The sequence below is a fragment of the Perna viridis genome, chromosome 9, assembly GCF_037379345.1.
Source record: "Perna viridis isolate PV_CMFRI_1.1 ecotype Kerala chromosome 9, ASM3737934v1, whole genome shotgun sequence".
NCBI classification, from domain to species: domain Eukaryota; kingdom Metazoa; phylum Mollusca; class Bivalvia; order Mytilida; family Mytilidae; genus Perna; species Perna viridis.
Genome location: NC_142453.1, coordinates 9,905,189 through 9,925,882, shown reverse-complemented (window position 1 = coordinate 9,925,882; position 20,694 = coordinate 9,905,189). Strand labels below are relative to the sequence as shown.

Genomic DNA, 20,694 nt, shown 5'->3' with positions numbered 1-20,694 from the left:
ATTCAAAAAAATAAAAAAACTAGACAGGCAAAACAGACACACACAACAAAGAACATGAAATAACATAAGTAACACATATAAAGAAACAACCGATACTCTTAAAATAGATATATATATGTGTGTGTGTGTATAAATAAGTATCCAATGTAACATTTTCTCATTTCACATCAGGGTCTTGAAGATCAGTTGCTCAGTGTCATTGTGAAGTTTGAGAGACGAGAACTCGAGGAACAGAGAGAAAGATTGATCCAGGAGACCAGTGATAACAAAAAATTATTAAAGGACCTTGAGGATGCCCTACTGAGAGAATTAGCCCAGTCACAGGGCAACATGTTGGATAACTTGGAGTTGATTCAGACCTTGGAAGAGACTAAAACCAAAGCTACTGAGGTGAGTACCGGTACTCAGTACATTGATACGTAAGGTCTATGGTACTTATGACAATGTGTAGCCTAGTGTCAATTTACCTGTTTTTACATTAGACATGATTTTTTCCAATTTAGATTGGAAATCTTATTTTCCAAATCTAGATTTTACTGTTACTTTTCTTCCATGAACTTGCATTTCTGCTCTTATCTACGAAAATTGGTATCCATGAATTAAAGAACTTTCACAGTACATGTAGCAACATGCTATAGATACATATGAATATGAGATGGCCATTGTAAAGTAAATGGACTGACTCTGCAGAGATTTGGTTACTCTTCATACTTTAGAAGATCATTCTGTATAGTTCAAAATACTGTGATAGGAAGATGAAAATTTAAAACAAACCTATGAATAAAGCATATCGTTTTCAAAAATAGGGGATCTATTTACCACTTTGTTATCATTGTAGAGAAAGATTGTTACAAAATAGGGTAGAAATATGTTTAATGTCTACAAAATATTTTTTTGTTCTGCAATATTTTAAATCATTGTGTTCTCTTATCAAAATTAACAATAATTTTATCTCAAACATTTTTCAGGTGTCAGAAAAGCTTAAACTTGGTGCCAAAACAGCATTAGATATTGACAAGCTGAGAGATGGATATCGTCCTGCAGCCAGAAGAGGTGCCATTTTGTTTTTCATCTTAGCTGAAATGTCCTCTATCAATACTATGTACCAATATTCTCTATCATCCTACCTAGATGTCTTTGAGTTCTCCCTGAGGAAGTCTCTACCAGACGCCATGTTACAGAAGAGACTCCGTAACATCATGGACACTTTGACACACAATGTTTATAATTATGGATGTACTGGTATTTTTGAGAGGCACAAACTTCTGTTTTCATTCCAAATTACCATTAAACTTGAACAGGATTCAGGAACAACAACTCAAGAAGAGCTGGACTTCTTCATTAAGGTATCTTTAAATTTTTTACTCATTCCTGACTTCTGTGAACGTATTAATTTTCATGGTTGCTAATTTTCACGGATTCTGTTAAGTAAATATATTTGCAGGTATCAATTTTTCACGATTTCAAAAAAGGTTCGGCGTTATATAGTGTTAAAAAATAATTTCGTGGGTACTATTTTTGCGGCTTTCTGTCCTCTGAAAATAGTAAAAATTAGTTCCTCTCGAAAATGAGTATGTTTCTCAGTACTTTCGGAATGTTAACTATTGGTTCAAATTTCATTTTTGCACAATATTTTACCATTATTTGTGTTTTATGTCTTTGTAGAGGAGATTTTGTTAACAGAAAATTTGTAACCAAAATTTATGGTTCTTATTTTCTTATTTAATGTCAAAGCTACTAAATCAGATATCTATGAAATATTCACATTTAATTGAAAGCATATCGGCAGATAATCATATGACCTTCATGGACTATGGATATTAATTTCCATGAAGAAACAAGATGTTGGCAGATCTGAAAAAATATTAACCCTTTCATTAATGGTACTCAACTATTACTCTGAAACCTGTATAAACTGGAACCTTGATAATCCAAAAATCTGTCTAAACGAGAACTTGAATATTAGAAAATCTGTCAGAACAGAACGTGGATAATCGCAAAACCTGTCTAAATGAGAACTTGGATAATCAAAAAATCTGTCTAAACTAGAACCTGGATAATCCAAAAACCTGTCTTAACCAGACACCTGGCAAAACTGGACAGATTGTACTGTCCAAAGGGGTTTTGTATATGCAGGTTTCATTGTAAAATTTGATTGAAATGACATATATTGTAGGGTAACATTGCTCTAGAGAAGAGTAAAAGGAAAAAGCCATTCCCATGGTTTCCTGAAGAAGGATGGGAAGACTGTATCAGGCTTGTAGAGGTTCTTCCTGACAAGTTCAGTTCATTGTTGGAGGATATTGAAAGAAATGAGAAAATTTGGAAGAAGGTAAGTTCAAAATGAGTCTTGTTGACCATGGTAGAAGTTATGTAAGGTAAAAAACATTAAGGTTATCGGGAGGGATTCAGAATTTCAGGTTAAAGGGGGATAGAATAGAAGTAAAGCCTAAGCGAAGCAAGGCAAGAAATTTTTTTGGGAAGAGGAGTGGGGGGGGGGAGGGGGGGCTTGGAACAATACCTCATTATTTGGCATCTAGCACTGTAAACATATTAAACACAACTTTTTGCCAATTTTTGACTTCTGTAAAAGAAACATACAAGTAATCACTGATACTAACTCAAACATACAAGTAATCACTGATACTAACTAAAACATAGGAGTAATCACTGATACTAACTCAAACATACAAGTAATCACTGATACTAACTAAAACATACAAGTAATCACTGATACTAACTAAAACATAGGAGTAATCACTGATACTAAATAAAACATAGGAGTAATCACTAACTAAAACATACAAGTAGTCACTGATACTAACTAAAACATAGGAGTAGTCACTGATACTAACTATCACTGTTTAAAAATTTTAAAAATAAGCATTTTATAGTAAGTTTTGCAACTATCACCAACTATCACAGTTTAAAAATTTTAAAAATAAGCATTTTATAGTAAGTTTTGCAACTATCACCAACTATCACAGTTTAAAAATTTTAAAAATAAGCATTTTATAGTAAGTTTTGCAACTATCACCAACTATCACAGTTTAAAGATTTAAAAAATAGGCATTTTATAGTAAATTTTGCAGGTAATATATTTTATGCTTACTTTTCCATCACAGAAGTTTGCACACTGCAAAAATACATTAACGATGAGAATACTGTATATTTGTTTTTTACTTCAGACAACAGTATAATTTCTCAATATGATGGTTAAGTTCTGAATTGTTCATTACACACTACTGATATTTAGTTATGATTGATTTTTTATCTATTTTATACCTGTTAACCTTTAGAACAGTTCATGTCAGATTCACCCAATTTACATTGTCTCATGCGGGAGATTTTTACTTTAAAAAAAAAAATCTAATGTTTTTTATTTAGTATTTTTCACAAAAAAATCAAGTCATTTTATTAAACCAAAAACCTTAAATATTTCATTTTTTTGTGGGAGATTCTGAATTTTCATTGTTTTTGATGGGGTCTCCCCCTGGTGTGAGAGGGTTAAAAGGTATGTCTTTTTACTATTCACTTGTAAAATTGTAAGAGTTTTCAAACTGAATTTCTGAATGAAAGTCATGTGCTTGTATTTGTCCTTCAAAATTCATCATGATAATATATCAAATATGAATGTTGAAAATTAAGTAAATATAAATCTGTTGGTTCTTTTAAATTATATTTATTAAATTCATTTACTTTACAGTGGTTTGATCATGACACCCCAGAGTCTCAACCGTTCCCTCTAAAATATGACGAGTCCTTGTCCCACTTCCAAAAACTTGTCTTGCTCAGATGCTTCCGTGTGGACAGAATTTACAGAGCTGTGGAGGAGTACGTCACCAAGTGTATGGGAGAGAAATATGTCACACCACCTATTATCAGCTTCGAGTCTGTGTTTGAACAGAGTACACCCACATCTCCCATTGTCTTTATTCTCAGTCCAGGTTCTGACCCAGCCAGTGATCTAGCCAAGCTAGCTGAGAGGATAGAATTTGGGTCTAATAAGCTCAAGTTCTTGTCCATGGGACAAGGTCAGGAGAAGGTAGGCTGTTATTGGAAATTTTGAGGAATTCCAAAGTATACATGCTAAAAGGGAAGCAAAACATTAGAAACAAATTTTTATGTGAACTATTATATTTTTGCCTTCCAAATACATGTATCCAGTATAAAAGACTATTAATATTTTTTTTTTAAATTGTGGTTTATTGTAGATATGTTGTTTTAACTCATAATTGTTGATAAAGTGTTAGTTAAAGAAGTATTTTTTAAATCTTTTTTTTAGACAGGACATTCTTTTTCTGCTAGATATATATTTTTCTTAACAGGATATATTGCATGTGTATGTACTAGTATAAACTGAGCTTCCTGATATCTTTGGCCCAGGGGATATATATTTTGAAAAATGGGCACCAAAAGACCAAAATCAATAATAACTTATCTATCTTTTCAGTTGGCTTTACAATACTTAGAGACTGCTGTGGCCAGAGGACAGTGGCTTATGTTACAGAATTGTCACTTGTTGGTAAAATGGTTGAGAGAGTTAGAGAAGCAACTGGAGAAACTTAACAAGCCCCATCCAGACTTCAGACTCTGGCTAACCACCGAGCCTACACCCAGTTTCCCTATTGGTATCCTACAGAGATCACTTAAGGTATAACTTGGGTAATGCAAGCTGTGGATTGTAAATAAAACAGCAGGGATAATTTTTTTCCTGCTTTTTAGCAGAATTCTGCTGTTTTAAATTTGGATTTTACTGTTACGATTCTTTTTTTTACTGTATATTTACATCTGATTTTGTCAATTTCAGCTTTGTTTGTAGACCTCATAAAATCATCAAATCAGGAACTATTTGTAGAAATTGCTGTTGATAGATCTTGAGTTATTGACAGAAACAGAGTCTATTGATACATGACAAGAACTTCATAAGTTCTACTATAAAAAATTTATTATTCTGGCAGATAGTAATAAAATTTGTACAGTAGAATTCTTACCACTACCATTACTGAGATAGGATTTTTCTCTATATCCTAAAAATTAGTCTGAAAAAGGCAAGTTTTTAATTATTTTGCCTAAACCACAGTCAAATTATTAAAAAAAGGACCTGGGCCATTTTCCCTTTGATTCTTACCACTAGTGGGGCCAAATTCAAAAGTTATTCAAATAACCCAAATTTTTCATTTGGATTTGTAGAAAAAACACTTAATGATCCTAAAAGTGCAAATTTGCATCACTTTACATTTACTTCAAATTTTACAGTAATACTATATGTATAAATGCTTCTTTTACATTACAGGTTGTGACTGAGCCTCCTAACGGTCTGAAGCTGAACTTGAGAGGTACCTACCACAAGATTTCCGCCACAGCATTGGCCGAGTGTCCACATCCTGCTTTCCCAGCCCTCGTCTTTGTATTAGGATTCTTCCACGCTGTTGTTCAGGAGAGGAGAAAGTATGGCAAAATTGGATGGAACATTGGTTATGATTTCAATGAGTCGGATCACCGTGTGTGTATGCAGATCTTGAATACGTACTTGAGTAAAGCTCATGAGCAGGGTGAAACTAAAATACCATGGAACAGCTTGAAATATCTGATTGGTGAGGTAAGAAACATGATTAGTTGTTTTAATGACAATCACATATACAAAAGGATTGGAAGAGGTCACATTTATTTATGTTTTCTCTATCAATTCAACTTTTTTTTTGTTTTTTTTTTGTTTTTGTTTTGTTTTGTGTTGTTCTTTTTTTTTGTTCAAAACTTTAATGATTTGGTTGTAGATGTTGACCTAATACAAAGATCTAAATAAGTTAATAAATACTGTGAAAGTACTTTTATTCGTGGGTGCCAGTTGTTACATTCTTTAATTCAAGGATTCCACAACTCTTATCATACAAAGTGAATAGAAAATTTTCTTCTCGTTGGGAACCAAATTTTGCAGTTTACCAAACCCACAAAAACCACAAAAATTGGTACCCCATGAACAAAAAAACTTTCACAGTAAGATTAATCATACTTTTGATTAAACGATTTTTTTACAAATTTTTGGCTTGATCTAATATATATACTGGTAGTTAGGTCACGCCATTGCTACTGATGGTACATTGAACTAAGTCATTTTAAATAAATCCTTCCTAAAAACACCGAGGCTTCATTCCTTGCATTGCATATAGTAGAACCTCTCAGTGATGGATTTGGCTTCCTCTTTCGAGAGTTTTGGTTATGAGTACTTCTTGTATACAACTGATATTTTGATTATGATCTTCCTACATAATTGATTTTAATGCTGCTGATGAGAGGTTACGCCTTGAAACAGGTGTACGGCATATCGAAATTTACAAAGTATAAAACTGATATTTTTTGTAAATATCAGAAACAGAAAATATCATAGTGAGCTTAGGGTCTTATCATATCTTCAATGTTTCACCTCAAAATACTATGGATGTATTTGTAATCTACTTTTTAACTTTCAGGTGATGTACGGAGGTCGAGCTATTGACAATTTTGACAGACGTGTTCTCAATACATACATGGATGAATATATGGGAGACTTCATCTTTGACACTTTCCAACCCTTCCATTTCTTTGTCAATGAGTTAGTTGATTACAAAATTCCCGAGGATGGACCCAGGGATAACTATACTGGTATGCATATTCTTAAAATGAGAATCTGTGGTTGATTTTATTAAATATCAGTCTTTGTAAGAATCATGCAAATTCTGTAATATGTGATACACCCCAAAAAAAGGCTACACATTTTTATTTTTATTATTAAGTTGCTTTATAGGTGTATATGATGAAATGTATAATTATTCATTCCAATCTGTCTGCTCTTAGGAGATAATTTACAGAGAAAACCCAACAGTCTCTATTGAATTTTACTATCTTTTATTGAGTTATATCCCTTAAGGTTAGGTATTATATGGTACCCTCTGAAAAGTTGCACTTCTGTCATTTTTTTTCCATATGATAACAGTAGATATGAAAGGATCGTTTTCAAACTATGTATAGTTATTGTGTATCATTAAATACAGATCAAGTTTGAATATCAGTTTAATCAATTATTTACACTAAAGTGTAATTTTTAAGCTGTCTTTACCCCCAAAAATTATTTGCTTAGTGGTGGGGTATAATTTAATGTTCCTTAAGATGCCCTATTTATATTTATTTAGATGTTTTCACAAATACAGCCCAACAACTTAACTTTCAATAATGTTCCTTCCAGTTGAGGGTCTATAACATCTCTCATTTTAGTGGGACGGAAGTCTATTTAAAAATCAAAACTTTGTAGTATCTTTTTTCTGAATTTAATTATATTAAGTCTCTTGTCATATTTTACGAACTTTAACATGTATAATTAGTATTTTGTTGTATTTAAGATTACATTGAGAGTTTGCCACATGCCAACACACCAGAAGTATTTGGTCTACATCCTAATGCTGAGATTGGTTACTACACACAGGCTGCTAGAGATATGTGGATGAACTTGATAGAGTTACAACCTCAAACAGGTATCATTTAACACATTACTCTGACACTTAGTATATTATGGTTACCATAGCATTTTATTTTAATTTTTTATGTTTTAATATCTGATCTATTCTAGTAAAAATTCCCCTGGATTAGCAATATAATTGAAGTATCCCAATAAAAACAGTATATTTATATAGCCAATTTCATACATGTATTGAAAGAATTTAAAAGCAGATTCACGTACATTTTTTTTCTTTGTAGAATAGAAGTGGATTTATTTTTTATTGTTGCAGATTTCTTTATTATGTCTTCGAAAACAGGTTACTGCCAGCTAGCAGCATATTAAAAATGTCAGACTAGTACAGAGCAAAGTTGTTTCGATTGATCAAATGTCATTGTCCTGAAATGCATGAAATACCTGCTGTAGGAGGTTAATCAATGAAATTACCTGAAGTTAAAGTTTCTTCTTAAAAATCTTTTGCTAAAACTCTTAATTACCTAAATTTCAGGTGATTCTGGTGGTGGAATCAGTAGGGAAGAATTTATCGGAAAAGTTGCTCAAGAAGTTCTCAACAAGATACCGCAGGAGTTTGAACTAGACAAGATCAAAAAGAAATATGGCATTGACATTACACCAACAACTGTAGTACTGCTACAGGAACTGGAAAGATTTAACAATCTCCTGAACAGGATGAGGAAATCATTAAACACACTTCAGAAGGTTGGTAATTAAAGAGTAAACAAGGGAACCAAGGTTATAGTGGTAATAAAAAGAATGTAATCCAGGGACAAAGACCAGACATGGAAACAGACATACACAACAAAGAACATAAAGTAACTAAAATCATACATATAAAGTAACAAAAACAAATGAGCAACTCAGACTACACTAAAAACTGGGGGCATGAACCAGGTGTGCCAGTAGGGTAAGCATCCTCTGCCTTTCTAGAAACACCCGCCGAGTTGCTCATAAAAAGTAAAGTCTGAGGTAATTTTGATGGGGATTCTGTAATAAGACTTCAATCCATACAATTTATATTTCCTTTCAGTGGTTAGTCATCAAATATCTCAATTCGTTTTTGTAAGAATTTAGAATTACGATGTCAAACCATTATTGGCATGCTGTTGTTTCTGTATGCTAGCACAATAAAGATCCGGCTCATTGTGTCGGACTAATACAAAGCAGGGTCGTCCTTGACCTGAAATGCATGAAATATCTGTCATATGATGATAAACCATAATCAATCAATATTTTACATTTTAGGCATTGGTAGGAGAAGTTGGTATGAGTAGTGAATTAGATGATGTAGCTAGGGCCTTATTTAATGGATTGATTCCGTCCATTTGGAGAAGGCTAGCTCCTGACACACTGAAATCTCTTGGTAACTGGATGATACACTTTGAGAGACGATTCAAACAGTATAATGGATGGGTGAGTTTCACTATTGTAGTCTGCTAGATAAATTACAGAACTGTTTATTCAGTATTCTCCTCATATGTTTTAAATAACACAGGGCTTACTCGCATAGCACAGCTCTTTTGGCCTTCTTCCAAAATTATAGCACAGTGCCCATAGTGCATTCTGACTTAAATTAATTACAGATAGCACGTTGCTAAGAAATTATAGTGCTGGGAAGACAGTGCTTTAATTGCCTGGGGAGAGCACTGATATTGCAGATTATTTTTTCAGGAGTGATAGTTTTGGTGTCAAACAAAATATCATTACATGTATCATTTATTTTATGGTAGACCTAACACATAAGAATGACCTTGTTCAATTTAAAACACTTAACTCAGTTGCTTTGGGTGAGAGATTGATAAAGAAGAGAGTTTTTAAATTAGGGGTAGTATTACTGTAAAAAGGTTATCGACATGTTAATTCCCAAATGAATTTAAATTCTATATACCGAGTATAGATGATATTTGTCCGCTCTTTTCAGTGTCAATATATTGTTGACAAACCTGACACAGGAAAAAAAAGGTAAAAATCTGGTAACACTAAACTCCTAGATACAGTTCATTGATATAAACAATTTATTGCACAGGTGAATGAAGGAGAACCCCAGGTGATGTGGCTGTCTGGTCTACACATCCCGGAATCCTACCTGACAGCTTTGGTCCAGGCCACATGTCGTAAGAATGGCTGGCCATTGGATAAATCTACACTTTACACATCTGTTACACAGTGGGCCAAGGCTGATGATGTTACAGAAAGGGCACATCAAGGTATAGTGTTTTACTTCAACGCAAATATGGACCAATCAAATTGCTTGAAATTGAACATTTTTGTAAATCCTCGGATTACAGGAAATATAAAGTAACTTGATACATACCTGTTAACCTTTTAAATGCTCAGTTTTTTAAGAGGGAGATTGAATGTGACGGCCTTTTTCACAGAAAAAAGGATAAATTTGTTAGAAATTTAGGTATAAATATATAAAATCTATGTTAATCTTGTTAATCTTCCAAGGGTTTCTAATCAAGATTAGAATTAGAGTAATTAGAACAACAAAAGTATTAATTATTTGTTGACTGTTTCTCAATGATTATTATATTACATAAACGTATTTATGTCAATTTAATAAGCCATTTACAACACAATTTGTGCAATATTTCCGCTGAGAGGGAGATTTTGAAGGGAAAAATTTGTGAATGAGGGAGATATGGGTCTCCTTCATAGAAAAAGATTGACCCAAAAAGAGGGAGTCTCCATCCTAAATAGGAAGAGTTAACAGGTATGTTGGTACAAAACACTGTATATTGTGAAATTTGTTTGGGTAGTATCTTGATCATTGTTTATGTTTGTTCTTTTATAGGTTGCTTTGTTGATGGTCTGTATCTAGAAGGTGCTGGATGGGACAGAGAGAACAGCTGTCTTGTACGACAGAATCCCAAGCAGCTAATAGAGGAACTTCCAGTACTTAAGATTATCCCAATAGAGGCTCATAGACTTAAACTACAGGTTTGTATAGTAGCTAGATCATTATGAATTTTATAATTTTATGATATTTATAAATATTTCTGGTATTAAGCAGTGCCAGCATTGTCGAGTTTCACGATAAACATTCCTTTGATTTATAGCCTTATATTTGTGGAGAGAGAGAAAAAGAGAGAGAAAGCACAATTTATATCTTGTTTTTCTAATAGAGAATAAATGTGTTATAGATATGATATCAGAAAATAGTGTTAGGTTACATCAAATCACTCTCACAATGTTTTATGAGAAACTTTAAAAGAATTTTGTATAAACCTAATATTTCTGATATTACAGAATACTTTCAAGACACCTGTATATGTAACATCACAAAGAAGAAATGCTATGGGTGTTGGATTGGTATTCGAGGCAGATCTGGCTACAACTGAGCATATTAGCCACTGGACATTACAAGGAGTCTGCTTAACTCTCAATACTGACTAAATCTGTGGAGTTACTGTTCTTAGTCTGTAGTAACAGAGTTGGCAGATTTTTTTTTTTTTTTTTTTCAAGACTTTTTTGTATTTTTGATCTCCTGAATGACAATTTTGTGAGACGAATTTCAATTTAATACACAAATGAATGGTTGCCTTATTAATTGTCTAAATTGACTCATTATGAAATAATTTTAATTTACCATATGACGATGATCCATATATTGAAAAAATAATGCATTTTTATAACTCGTAATATATATTTCACCAGCTTTTTTACATTTTTTTTCAGTTAGTGATTGAAATTAAGATTTATGAATAGTAATTCTAATAATTTATATTTTTCACATACCGTCCATGATTGGTTTATATTCTATATAAAATTATTGCATGTAGTAACGCTATCAAAAAATTTTGCTATTAAATTTTTAGATTAATTCCATTTGCATAATGAATATGAATATTTTTAAAATTAGTTAAATCTTGAATTTATGTTATCTTTATTTTCAAATCATTCCGTCCAAATAATTTATTTATAACTTTGTGATATCTTTTGAAATTTTACTAATGTTGAACTTTGAATGTTATTGGTTTACCATAACTATTTATATTTATTTTGAAGTTGATGTTGAATAAAAATAAAATAAAATAAAATAAAAGGTCTTTCTTTTCTGCCAGTCATTAACCCCCCCCCCCAACCGCAAACTTAGTTTAGGGGTATATAGGAATCACATTTGGCATCGCATATAGATGTGCATGAATGAATATAGTTACTGGCGGCGCACCCCATATAAAGGGAGATTATCCAATTTACGGGTTTAATATGTTTTAACCTAGTATACACGACTCCTCCTAAAGGGGAAGGAGGGGTATTCTCTTTGAAAAAGGCTGTCATACTGCCAAAAATGCATACGACTTGTCAATGGTTAGAAAAGAAAACAAGGCAAAATTATTACATGAGTTCTTTAATATCAGTGGTGGATACAGGAGTTGGATTCTCCCTATAGTTTGAAAATTTTGTTAATTTTGTGCAAAAGCATGGAAAAAAAAGGATCCAATTATAAACTAAAATCCCAACCTTTTATAAAATTTTGGATCTGCCACTGGTAATGTGATACAAGTTTCTGGTTGTAGAAACTGTTATGCTTTCTTCACTCTATAATTTGATTAACATAGAAAACAGACATTCTGTATTCAATTTAAGAAGTGAAAAGGAGGTGGCAGAAATGTTTAAGGGCAATGCAAAAAAAAAGCATTTTTATAATGTTTGAAATGAGTTTAAAAGCATGATAACTTGTGGTTAAGTCACTCATTTCTGAAAGGTACCTGAAAAATAACTAATGTAACACATTTATTACCAAACGACTAGCAGATTTGCCCAGGGATGGCTGATTTACACTTTCTTAATAGGAACTGATGATCTACATGCACAAAGGGTTCAATGTGAGATCATTGCATATGTCTTTAATTACAAGCTGGCAGACTAATGCAAACTCTTGCTTTTTTTTCATATGAAACATACAATATCATTGATCATTCTAAACTTTCTCACATACACTTTTACAACATGACAAATAAAACATTACAAACATACTTTGTTTCACATAAAATTGTACTCTGGTGCTTCATATTACTAACTCAATCTAAAACATAAGCAGGCGAAATTACGTGTTTTTTCCGTATGTTTTCAAACATGGAAACATGTTTTGGATCAGTGTCCTAAGTAGATGCATTTTTTTTGCATTTAGAAATACACGAAAGATTACAGTATGTTTTTCGAAAATCATACGAAAACCTTTTTCTTTTTCAATTATGAAATCCTATTGAAAACATAAAATTCACATATGATTTTTATTTACTTGTTATTTATGATTTAATTCATGTTTTTTTATGAGTTTTTTTATGGCTGTCCTATACCAGTGAAAAACAAGACATATTTTTCAGGTGTTTACAAAAGATATTAAAAAAATTGTATTTGGTGCAAATGGTACTTGGGCAACTACTAGCACAATAACAGCTTCAAGGATGCAAGAAAAAAATTGGCTTGTTCCGTTTCAAGTGTACCCGTGTATAGATATTTATCAAGAATATGTGATTTATATTGCAGACGGTGTCCTTACACTTTGTACTATTAGCCAGAATGCTGCATTGGCTACAGGTTTTTATTTTAAATAAGAAACTTGTGTGATTGGTCTAATTTTCAAAGAGGTTATTACGTGTATCATATGTTCAACATCGTCTGAATATAGCTGAAATATTGCTGCTCGGACATTAAACCCCAACAAACAAACAATGTTCAACATATATATAAAAATACAGAGGTGGATCCACAGCTAGATGTTGAATATGGGTTCCAAATGAAATGTTCGCTCTTTTTGCCCAAAATTTGCAGTACATGAACACCATCTCACAAAATAACTTGGATCCGGCACTAATTTAGCGAATATCTTAAAACCCTTTGTTTTTGACGACAGAATAAAACATAGAAAGTGTTTTCAAAACAAAACAGAACGGCTAAATTGTACCCAAATGAAATGATAAAAGTGTCATTCTGTGCCCCTAGTCGCGAAAGAAGTCCTTCACAGTCACAGTCCGTCCAGAGAGCATATTATAGTGTGTCTGCTCGACTTTTGAACTCCATTTTAAGTGGCACTCCAGCTAAGAATCATGCAAAATGTGATACATGGTTGGAAATTAAGTCTACATATTTTTATTTTTGATATTTTGTTAAAAATGTTCTAGTTAACAGAAATTAACATGTGGCTTTTCAGATAACACATGCTCTTGGGAGATAAAAATTATATAAAATATGATATAGAATTCAAAATTCAGGGATCGATAACTATGTAAATGACACTAATATATTTAATAAAAAGCATTGGATTTTCAATGTCAGTTATCTCCTAAGAGCAGACATATTAAAATCAATAATTATATATTTCATCATGTAGACCTATAAAGCAACTTAATAACAAAAATAAAAATGTGTAGCCTTTTTTGGGGTGTACGTATCACATATTACAGAATTTGCATGAATCTTACAAAAACTGTTACTTGAATGAACAATGATTACATAAACACCTCATTGGCAAAATTATAAAGAAAAATAAACTTGTTATCTCGGGATCTTTGTAAATAAATACACGTACTTTAGTATAGTTTTTTTTTTTTTACTGTATATAGAATTTTTTTTAAACGGTCCCTAAAGTATATGAAGCGTGAATCTAATTTCTTTTTTTTATTATTGATTAGAAGTCTATTTTTAAAGTCACTATTTACCTACGTATACAGGTAAACAATTATGCCCAAATAAAGTAATAATACATTTCATTTGGGTATGAGGTTTTACACAGTAAAAGGCAATTATACATCCAAATATGACCATGTTGATGGGAAACAATAAATTATGTTAATGTACCTAACACGCGTTAAGGGAGTTGAAGGCAGCATTATATATATCCAAATTTAGCAATTTGAATTGTAAGTGACCGTTAAGTAAAATATGTTCAATCTTTTGGGGTGCATATACATTTACTTATGAGCTGTTTGCGCAGCTATGTGTTCGGATAACAGTGGCGGATCCAGCCCTTTGAAAATTGTTGATGTTGTTCAAGATACCTTAGAATGTAGGATTTGAGGTTTAATATTTCCAAATTTTCTTGGGGTGCATGCCCCAAACCTTCTAGCTATACGTGGATCATTTCGCTACAAAAGAAGTAGTAGAGTATAGAATATTGATGTATTAATAGTTTTCTTCAAATTTTGAACTAACTTACAATCAAGATTAAGACCAGTGACTTTACAACTAAAAACAGATGTGGACCGTTTTATAGTCCGTTTTCGATGTAAAATTTTATGTGTAATGTGTTCAGTTCTTAATGTTAAATATACGGGGCAACATGGGGAAAGTGACTTTTTTTTATTATTATTATTAAAAAAGGGAGGTGATTTTGCAAACACTTCTATACTACCGATCTCAAAATCACTTCCCAACTTATAGTGCTTCGTTGTATACGGGACAATACCCAGTATATTTGGTACAGGATAAATTAAAGCTGAAATTGTTAACGTTGATAAAATTTAGGAGACATGTACGGTTAATTTTGCGTCAATTTCCATTATAATTTTCTTTTAGTTGTTGTCTTCCATTCTCCGTTAATGAAAATCTTTGATTTTTTAAAAATTTTAATTAAAAGGGCGGAATAGTATACAACATAACACTTAACAACTTTTTTGACTTTATGCTTGAAAAAGGACATTTCAAACAACTTTATTTTTTTTAACACTTTGCTGTACGATATAAAAGTAAATTTAACATTTAATTTGTGGCTGAAAGGTCTTAATTCATATAGCTATATTGCAAATGAGAACAAATTTATTGCTAGCAGGCACTTAAATTTACATTCGATCCCTGCTGCTACTTTAAAAACCCAGCTCTAAGGATTTGTTTGCTCGGATAGAAATAATTCAAGTTCGACTGTATAAAGTTTAATTATTTATTGAAATTTACTGTCATCTTTCAAGTTCGATTTTTTTACAATATACATGCACCATCATCTCAGTGGCCATCATTCGAAAAAAGGAATTCTCCTTTTTCGGCCTGAAAATATTGTGTTTTTATTTCATGACTGATATTTGGTGCAGTACTGTTAATTTAATTAACCCCTCCATATTTCAAAAGTTCTGAATATGATAAATAACCACTCATATCATCACTTAATCTGGATGTTTTTGTTTTTTTTTAAGATCAAGGATTTGCACAGTCTTAGTTATTTAGAATTATCTGGGAACTGGTTCCCTGGATGCAAAAGCACTGTGTCCAGTTTAATTTTGTAAATCACATTTTATTTAAGTTTTCAGGCAATCCTTTCATGTCTAATTTTATTAATCAAGTCCCATAACTGCCTGATTATACCCTTACATGGATAATGAAAAGCACATGACTCACATTTCCTTATAAGGCGACAACACCCCTAAATCGAGGTTGCATACTTTAAGGGTTCGGAATCGGAGATAAATTTAGCGATTACACAAATTTATATCAAGCAAACATTTTTATATTTTTTTGACAATGATGAATAATTTAATGCATTGAGAAATCTATTACATGAGCTTTTATGGCATTATTTTTGTGATTATTTTTGATTTTGATGTCATTTCCTATCCCCATTCGACCCAAATAAAAGCGGAAGCGGCTTATTCTTTCTTTCCAATATACACTTCAACCGTTCAAGATGGCTATGTCAGGGGTAAACGTTAGCGATGATATCGTTTCAAAATTCAACGAAATGAAATTAAAACACACAATTAGCTGTCTGATGCTCAAAATAGACGTGGACAAGACTAAGGAAATCGTTATCGAAAAAGAGTGGCCAAAAGGCGAGCTTACATTCGATGCACTGATTAAGGAACTCCCGAGGAATGAGCCAAGATACATTTATTACGATTACGACTACGTAAAGACAGAAGATCAAGAGGGGAGCCAACAGCTCTCAACAAAAAACTCAAAGATAGTATTTATTCATTGGTGAGTGAAAGAATTAACTCTACATATTAAAAACATTCTTTCTTCGTGGTCACATGGACATACCGGAAGAAGATGTCAAATGTGAATATACTCCCCGGTCTGGTTAAAAATTTATAAAATGACATTTCTGTTGTTTAAATACCAATAGTGTGCACAAGTGATCCATCTATTTTACAAGTAAATTTCAATTGTGAAGCATTGCTGACCCTTAATTTGAGTCGTTTAGTGGATATGTCTTCCTTCCTAAGGCATTGTTATCACAATCGGTTACAAGTTTCTCTTACATTGTTAGATGATAATTTGTAAAGATATAGGAGAGTTCGACATTCTCATTAGTGATGTCATATTCACTAATTTGCGTTTCATTAAGTGGCAAATAAACAACTAAAGAAACAATTAACAATTTCACGATTAGAATCCCAATTTTCAAAACTTTATAGCTTTGTTATTTTACATCAAATTTTGGTTCTGTGAAATCTTTCATTTACATAAAAGAATTCATATTTTATATGTGAATTTATAACTGTTATACTAGAAGAATGAATTTGAATCGATGATAATAAGTAAACCTCTATTTTCATATAAAAGTGTTTTTAAAATTTTATGCTCATATAGTCTAATTACTGAATATTTATTTAAAAATTCCATGGATAAAAAGAGTTTAATTGGCAGTTTAGGGAACCAAAAGAATTTTTCAATTATCTTAAAAAACGACAAAGTTATGATGATTTAAAGTTGATGCCCCATGCCACTCAATGGATTTTTTGCCAACCAAAACCAAATCACAGGTAACTGATGACATCACAAAGAACTCTCCTACTGTGATAGATCTTTATTCTCAAAATGTCGCATCAATTAGGTCCAACTGAATACCTAGTTTGAGGAAGTTCTGTCGTACGTGTACAAATGTATATCTTCTTAAGTTCATATTTGTAAAATACACATGAAACATTAAGTTATTAGTATGTTTCTTTTTTTGTATATTTTATTTATTTGTTGGCTTAATGACTGAATAATGTTTTGAGAGCGGTGAAATGCCTGCAATACTGTCAATAAAAATATTAGCTTCTCCACACTCCACAGTGGAGTCACAGTTTAAAACTTGTAATTAACTTCTTCTGTCTTAATACTAGGGTATATTTAATGGTTTTAGCAGTTAGATAACATTTCTGTGAAGGACAAAAAAACATGTTAATGATAACTTGAAATGGAGCAATTGATCCCGGCTTTACTTTGGTGGAGTCACAATGGAGGACACGAATGACTCCACTGTGAAGAGTGGAGAAATTGAAACTTTTCTTGATTGTAGTGTACCAGCTGGCAATTGCTTCTGTGAGCTAGCAGTTAAAAAAATCTGGTAAATTGACATTTACAAATCAGGGTGTGTTCATTAGTCCTGAAATGCATCAAATCTATGTCATACAAGAAGGGCGCAAAACCACAATCATTCACTGGTATAGTTAGGCCATATGTGATTTCCTCATCTCACCTGCAGGTGAAATAAGATAAGCAACATTTGTAACTTAATAGTAAAACTTCCTTTGCAGGGGTCAAGATTAACTTTTTGAGGCCAGTAGCCACCTGTGCTACTAAACTATAAAATCAATTAGCCCAGGAAAAAAGTTGGTAGCCTAGACTTTTTTGGACAAAATTTTGACACATAAAATTCCACATTTTACAAAATACCAGATGCAGAAATTATTAAACAATTTTTAATAAGACATTGGGTATGAATGATTTCCGTATTATTAGAACTGGTTGCCGATAAAATTTAACTAGGGATACTACCTTTCGGATGAATGATAACCAGTTTAAAACTCTGACCACAACTTCTGTTTGGAATAAATTTTTTTTACAATTTTGCCAGCTGGGGTACTAAAATAGAAAAAAATGGACACCCAGGCACATTTCTGGTTGCCATAGGCATGTGCAGGACTGTTAATCTTTCCCCTGCTATGACATCTTGTAAATACAAGTATAAAGGAATAATTACAGACAACACATTCTTAATTGGTATACTTTCAAAATCTTCATAAATTTGTATGGTAAAATTTGGTTTCAAAAGAAAAAAAATATTGATCGCAACAGCAAAAACTTAACTAAAAGGTTCTTGCACATGTCTATTAAAGATATGGGAGTTTTTGCATGAGAGTTGAGTTCAGCACAGCACAAGAACTTATCATAAAGACTGAAAAGACCAAAAAATTCTCTTAGGTGAAATAAATCTAAGGCATTCAATAGAAAAATGTGTAGTTACCTTTTTCTTCTAAAAAAACATTGTATATCATAGGCAATCAGTCATCTTTTCTCGCAACTGTGATTGGTGTTACTTTGCTATATTACAAACTGCTTGTTACGTCACTATTGCCTCTGTTACAGTACAAGAGTCTGTAACTTCCACTAGCATCCTATATGTCTGGTTAATTTAGAGACCTTGTCTTGTACAGGTATGGTCATCAGTTGTCTTTTATAGAAAGCACATAAAAATGAGAGTAAAGGTAATCTTGGGAAGATTCCTGTGTTCTCATGTGGCCTTGTCATACAATGTATTTCACCACTGTACTTCACTAATGACTTGAATTTTTACATTGCAGGAGCCCTGACAGTACAAGTATAAAGCCAAAAATGTTGTACGCATCCAGCAAAGATGCCATCAAGAAAGCTGTACAAGGTGTACAGGTAGAAATTCAAGCAAATGACTTAGATGAACTGACCAGCTCAGAAATAGAAAGTAAATTATTGAAGAAAGCATAGTTTTGACTGCTAGTATGAAACAATGTAAAATAAACATAGCTCTCTTTTTTTTTTAATAAATAACTGCTTACTGGTTGAAAATAAACATGCATATGGACTTTGGTGCGCTGGATGACTGTTGCCATTGAAAAAGCATTTTCATCTTGTGATGAGTAATTATAGTGCTATTTGTGATTTCTTGAGTCTAATTTTTTTTTATCTCACACGTTGTGCTTGATGAATTCTCTTCACTATTAACAAGTTCAGATTTCATTCAATGGATTTTTGCATATAAGGATTGACCAGGATATTTCAACTTAGAGCAGACTGTGGCGAAAAAAAATTAACACAAGTGCTGTGGACTGAACTTGTTCCTGCAATATGAACTGTTAAATGTTAAAATTAATGTTTTGTGTGTTAGCTGAATATAGTAATCACAAAGGTCAATGTAAAAGTGGTACAAACATACTTAGAATTTGGCAGTGTCAGATTTTCATATTTGTTTGTATATATTGTATTTTTTATTTCCACATTCTAGGAGTACATGTAACAGTTGTGTACCGCAAAATTGAAATTTAAAAGTTCAACTCTTAAATTTTTACTTACCATTTAATAAGACATTTATTTACAAGCTATTTGAAAATGACAGGACTGTTTTATTTGTTGATGTGTCCATTTTTTTTCATATTGTCTACACTTGTACCAGCAACATGTTGATGCCTACATGTTTGTGTAATTTAAGACAACCATGTTGCATATTTCCATGGCAACAGTCATTATTAACTCTGTTGATGATTGACCGTTTCATTTTTTTGTTTTTATTTCTTATTTTTTGCACATTTTCTAATTGGTCGTGGTTACTATTAAAAGAATAGTTTGATATGAAACTATTTCAAGCTGAGGAATGGAATGGTTTTATCTGAAGTCTGTTCTAAATCAAGCAAGTAACCTCTTCCCAGTGCTGTAGTTAGTGTAGAAAGCCGTTTTTATTTTTTGTTAATTCCATTTATACATTTATGATCAATCATTGTGTTAAATCAGAAAAGAACAAATCGGTAATGTTTAAAGTAAAATATTTTGAACAAAATTGATTGCTGTGTACATTCAGATTTAGATCAATTTCATTTTTCAATACAAGGGGATAGAATTTCGTGTTTAGCAATTCAACCTTAACAAAATTCTTTCTTTCTAGTCCTGTGTTTTGTATGTACCAAAGATGTAAGGTCTATTAGATTAAATAGATCAATGATAGGCTTTACAACTTGTCACGTTGTAACGGATGTTTTTAAGAAGGATACAGGAAGTAAACTGTCAAAACAACATGTAATCTGTATTAACAATAATGGGTCAATTATTCAATCAATAAAATTTTTTGATACTTATTTTTTTTTTGGTTGTTGTATGAAGAAGCAGCAACAATGCCAATGGTTAAAAAAGGGGGATTTTTTGCACAAAACAGATCAAGGTCTAGGAACACCAAAAAGGACAACATTCATTAGCAAATTTAAAAAATGCTCCCCAGCTTAAAAAATACATTATAAGGAACAGGACACTGC

At 32.1% G+C, this 20,694-nt stretch overlaps 2 protein-coding genes across 3 annotated transcripts in view; both read left to right on the top strand.

The window, feature by feature from the left end:
* The window catches only part of LOC148606620 (dynein axonemal heavy chain 10-like), a 67,645-nt gene extending 56,693 nt beyond the window's left edge, over nucleotides 1-10,952 (top strand). For both annotated transcript variants that reach the window (XM_088543735.1, XM_088543734.1), the window contains 13 exons: nucleotides 172-390; nucleotides 969-1,346; nucleotides 2,177-2,332; nucleotides 3,707-4,045; nucleotides 4,454-4,654; nucleotides 5,297-5,602; nucleotides 6,471-6,642; nucleotides 7,377-7,508; nucleotides 7,980-8,191; nucleotides 8,735-8,902; nucleotides 9,516-9,696; nucleotides 10,287-10,432; nucleotides 10,742-10,952. In XM_088543735.1, the coding sequence (XP_088399861.1) occupies nucleotides 172-390; nucleotides 969-1,346; nucleotides 2,177-2,332; nucleotides 3,707-4,045; nucleotides 4,454-4,654; nucleotides 5,297-5,602; nucleotides 6,471-6,642; nucleotides 7,377-7,508; nucleotides 7,980-8,191; nucleotides 8,735-8,902; nucleotides 9,516-9,696; nucleotides 10,287-10,432; nucleotides 10,742-10,888 (2,757 nt within the window). In that variant the 3' untranslated portion in view covers nucleotides 10,889-10,952. The remainder of the gene's footprint in view (nucleotides 1-171; nucleotides 391-968; nucleotides 1,347-2,176; nucleotides 2,333-3,706; nucleotides 4,046-4,453; nucleotides 4,655-5,296; nucleotides 5,603-6,470; nucleotides 6,643-7,376; nucleotides 7,509-7,979; nucleotides 8,192-8,734; nucleotides 8,903-9,515; nucleotides 9,697-10,286; nucleotides 10,433-10,741) is intronic.
* A 5,142-nt stretch (nucleotides 10,953-16,094) lies between these two features.
* Nucleotides 16,095-20,520, top strand: LOC148606619 (uncharacterized). Its single transcript, XM_088543732.1, has 2 exons — nucleotides 16,095-16,405; nucleotides 19,000-20,520. Exons 1-2 carry the CDS (start codon nucleotides 16,113-16,115, stop codon nucleotides 19,157-19,159), a joined length of 453 nt encoding a protein of 150 aa, XP_088399858.1. The 5' UTR covers nucleotides 16,095-16,112; the 3' UTR covers nucleotides 19,160-20,520.
* Nucleotides 20,521-20,694: the final 174 nt, after the last annotated feature.

Bases quoted from the DNA above. Each gene is read 5' to 3' on its own strand.
- LOC148606619 (XM_088543732.1), top strand. From the start codon at position 16,113: ATGGCTATGTCAGGGGTAAACGTTAGCGATGATATCGTTTCAAAATTC. The intron at 16,406-18,999 runs GTGAGTGAAAGA...TTTACATTGCAG, and splicing joins AAGATAGTATTTATTCATTG to GAGCCCTGACAGTACAAGTA.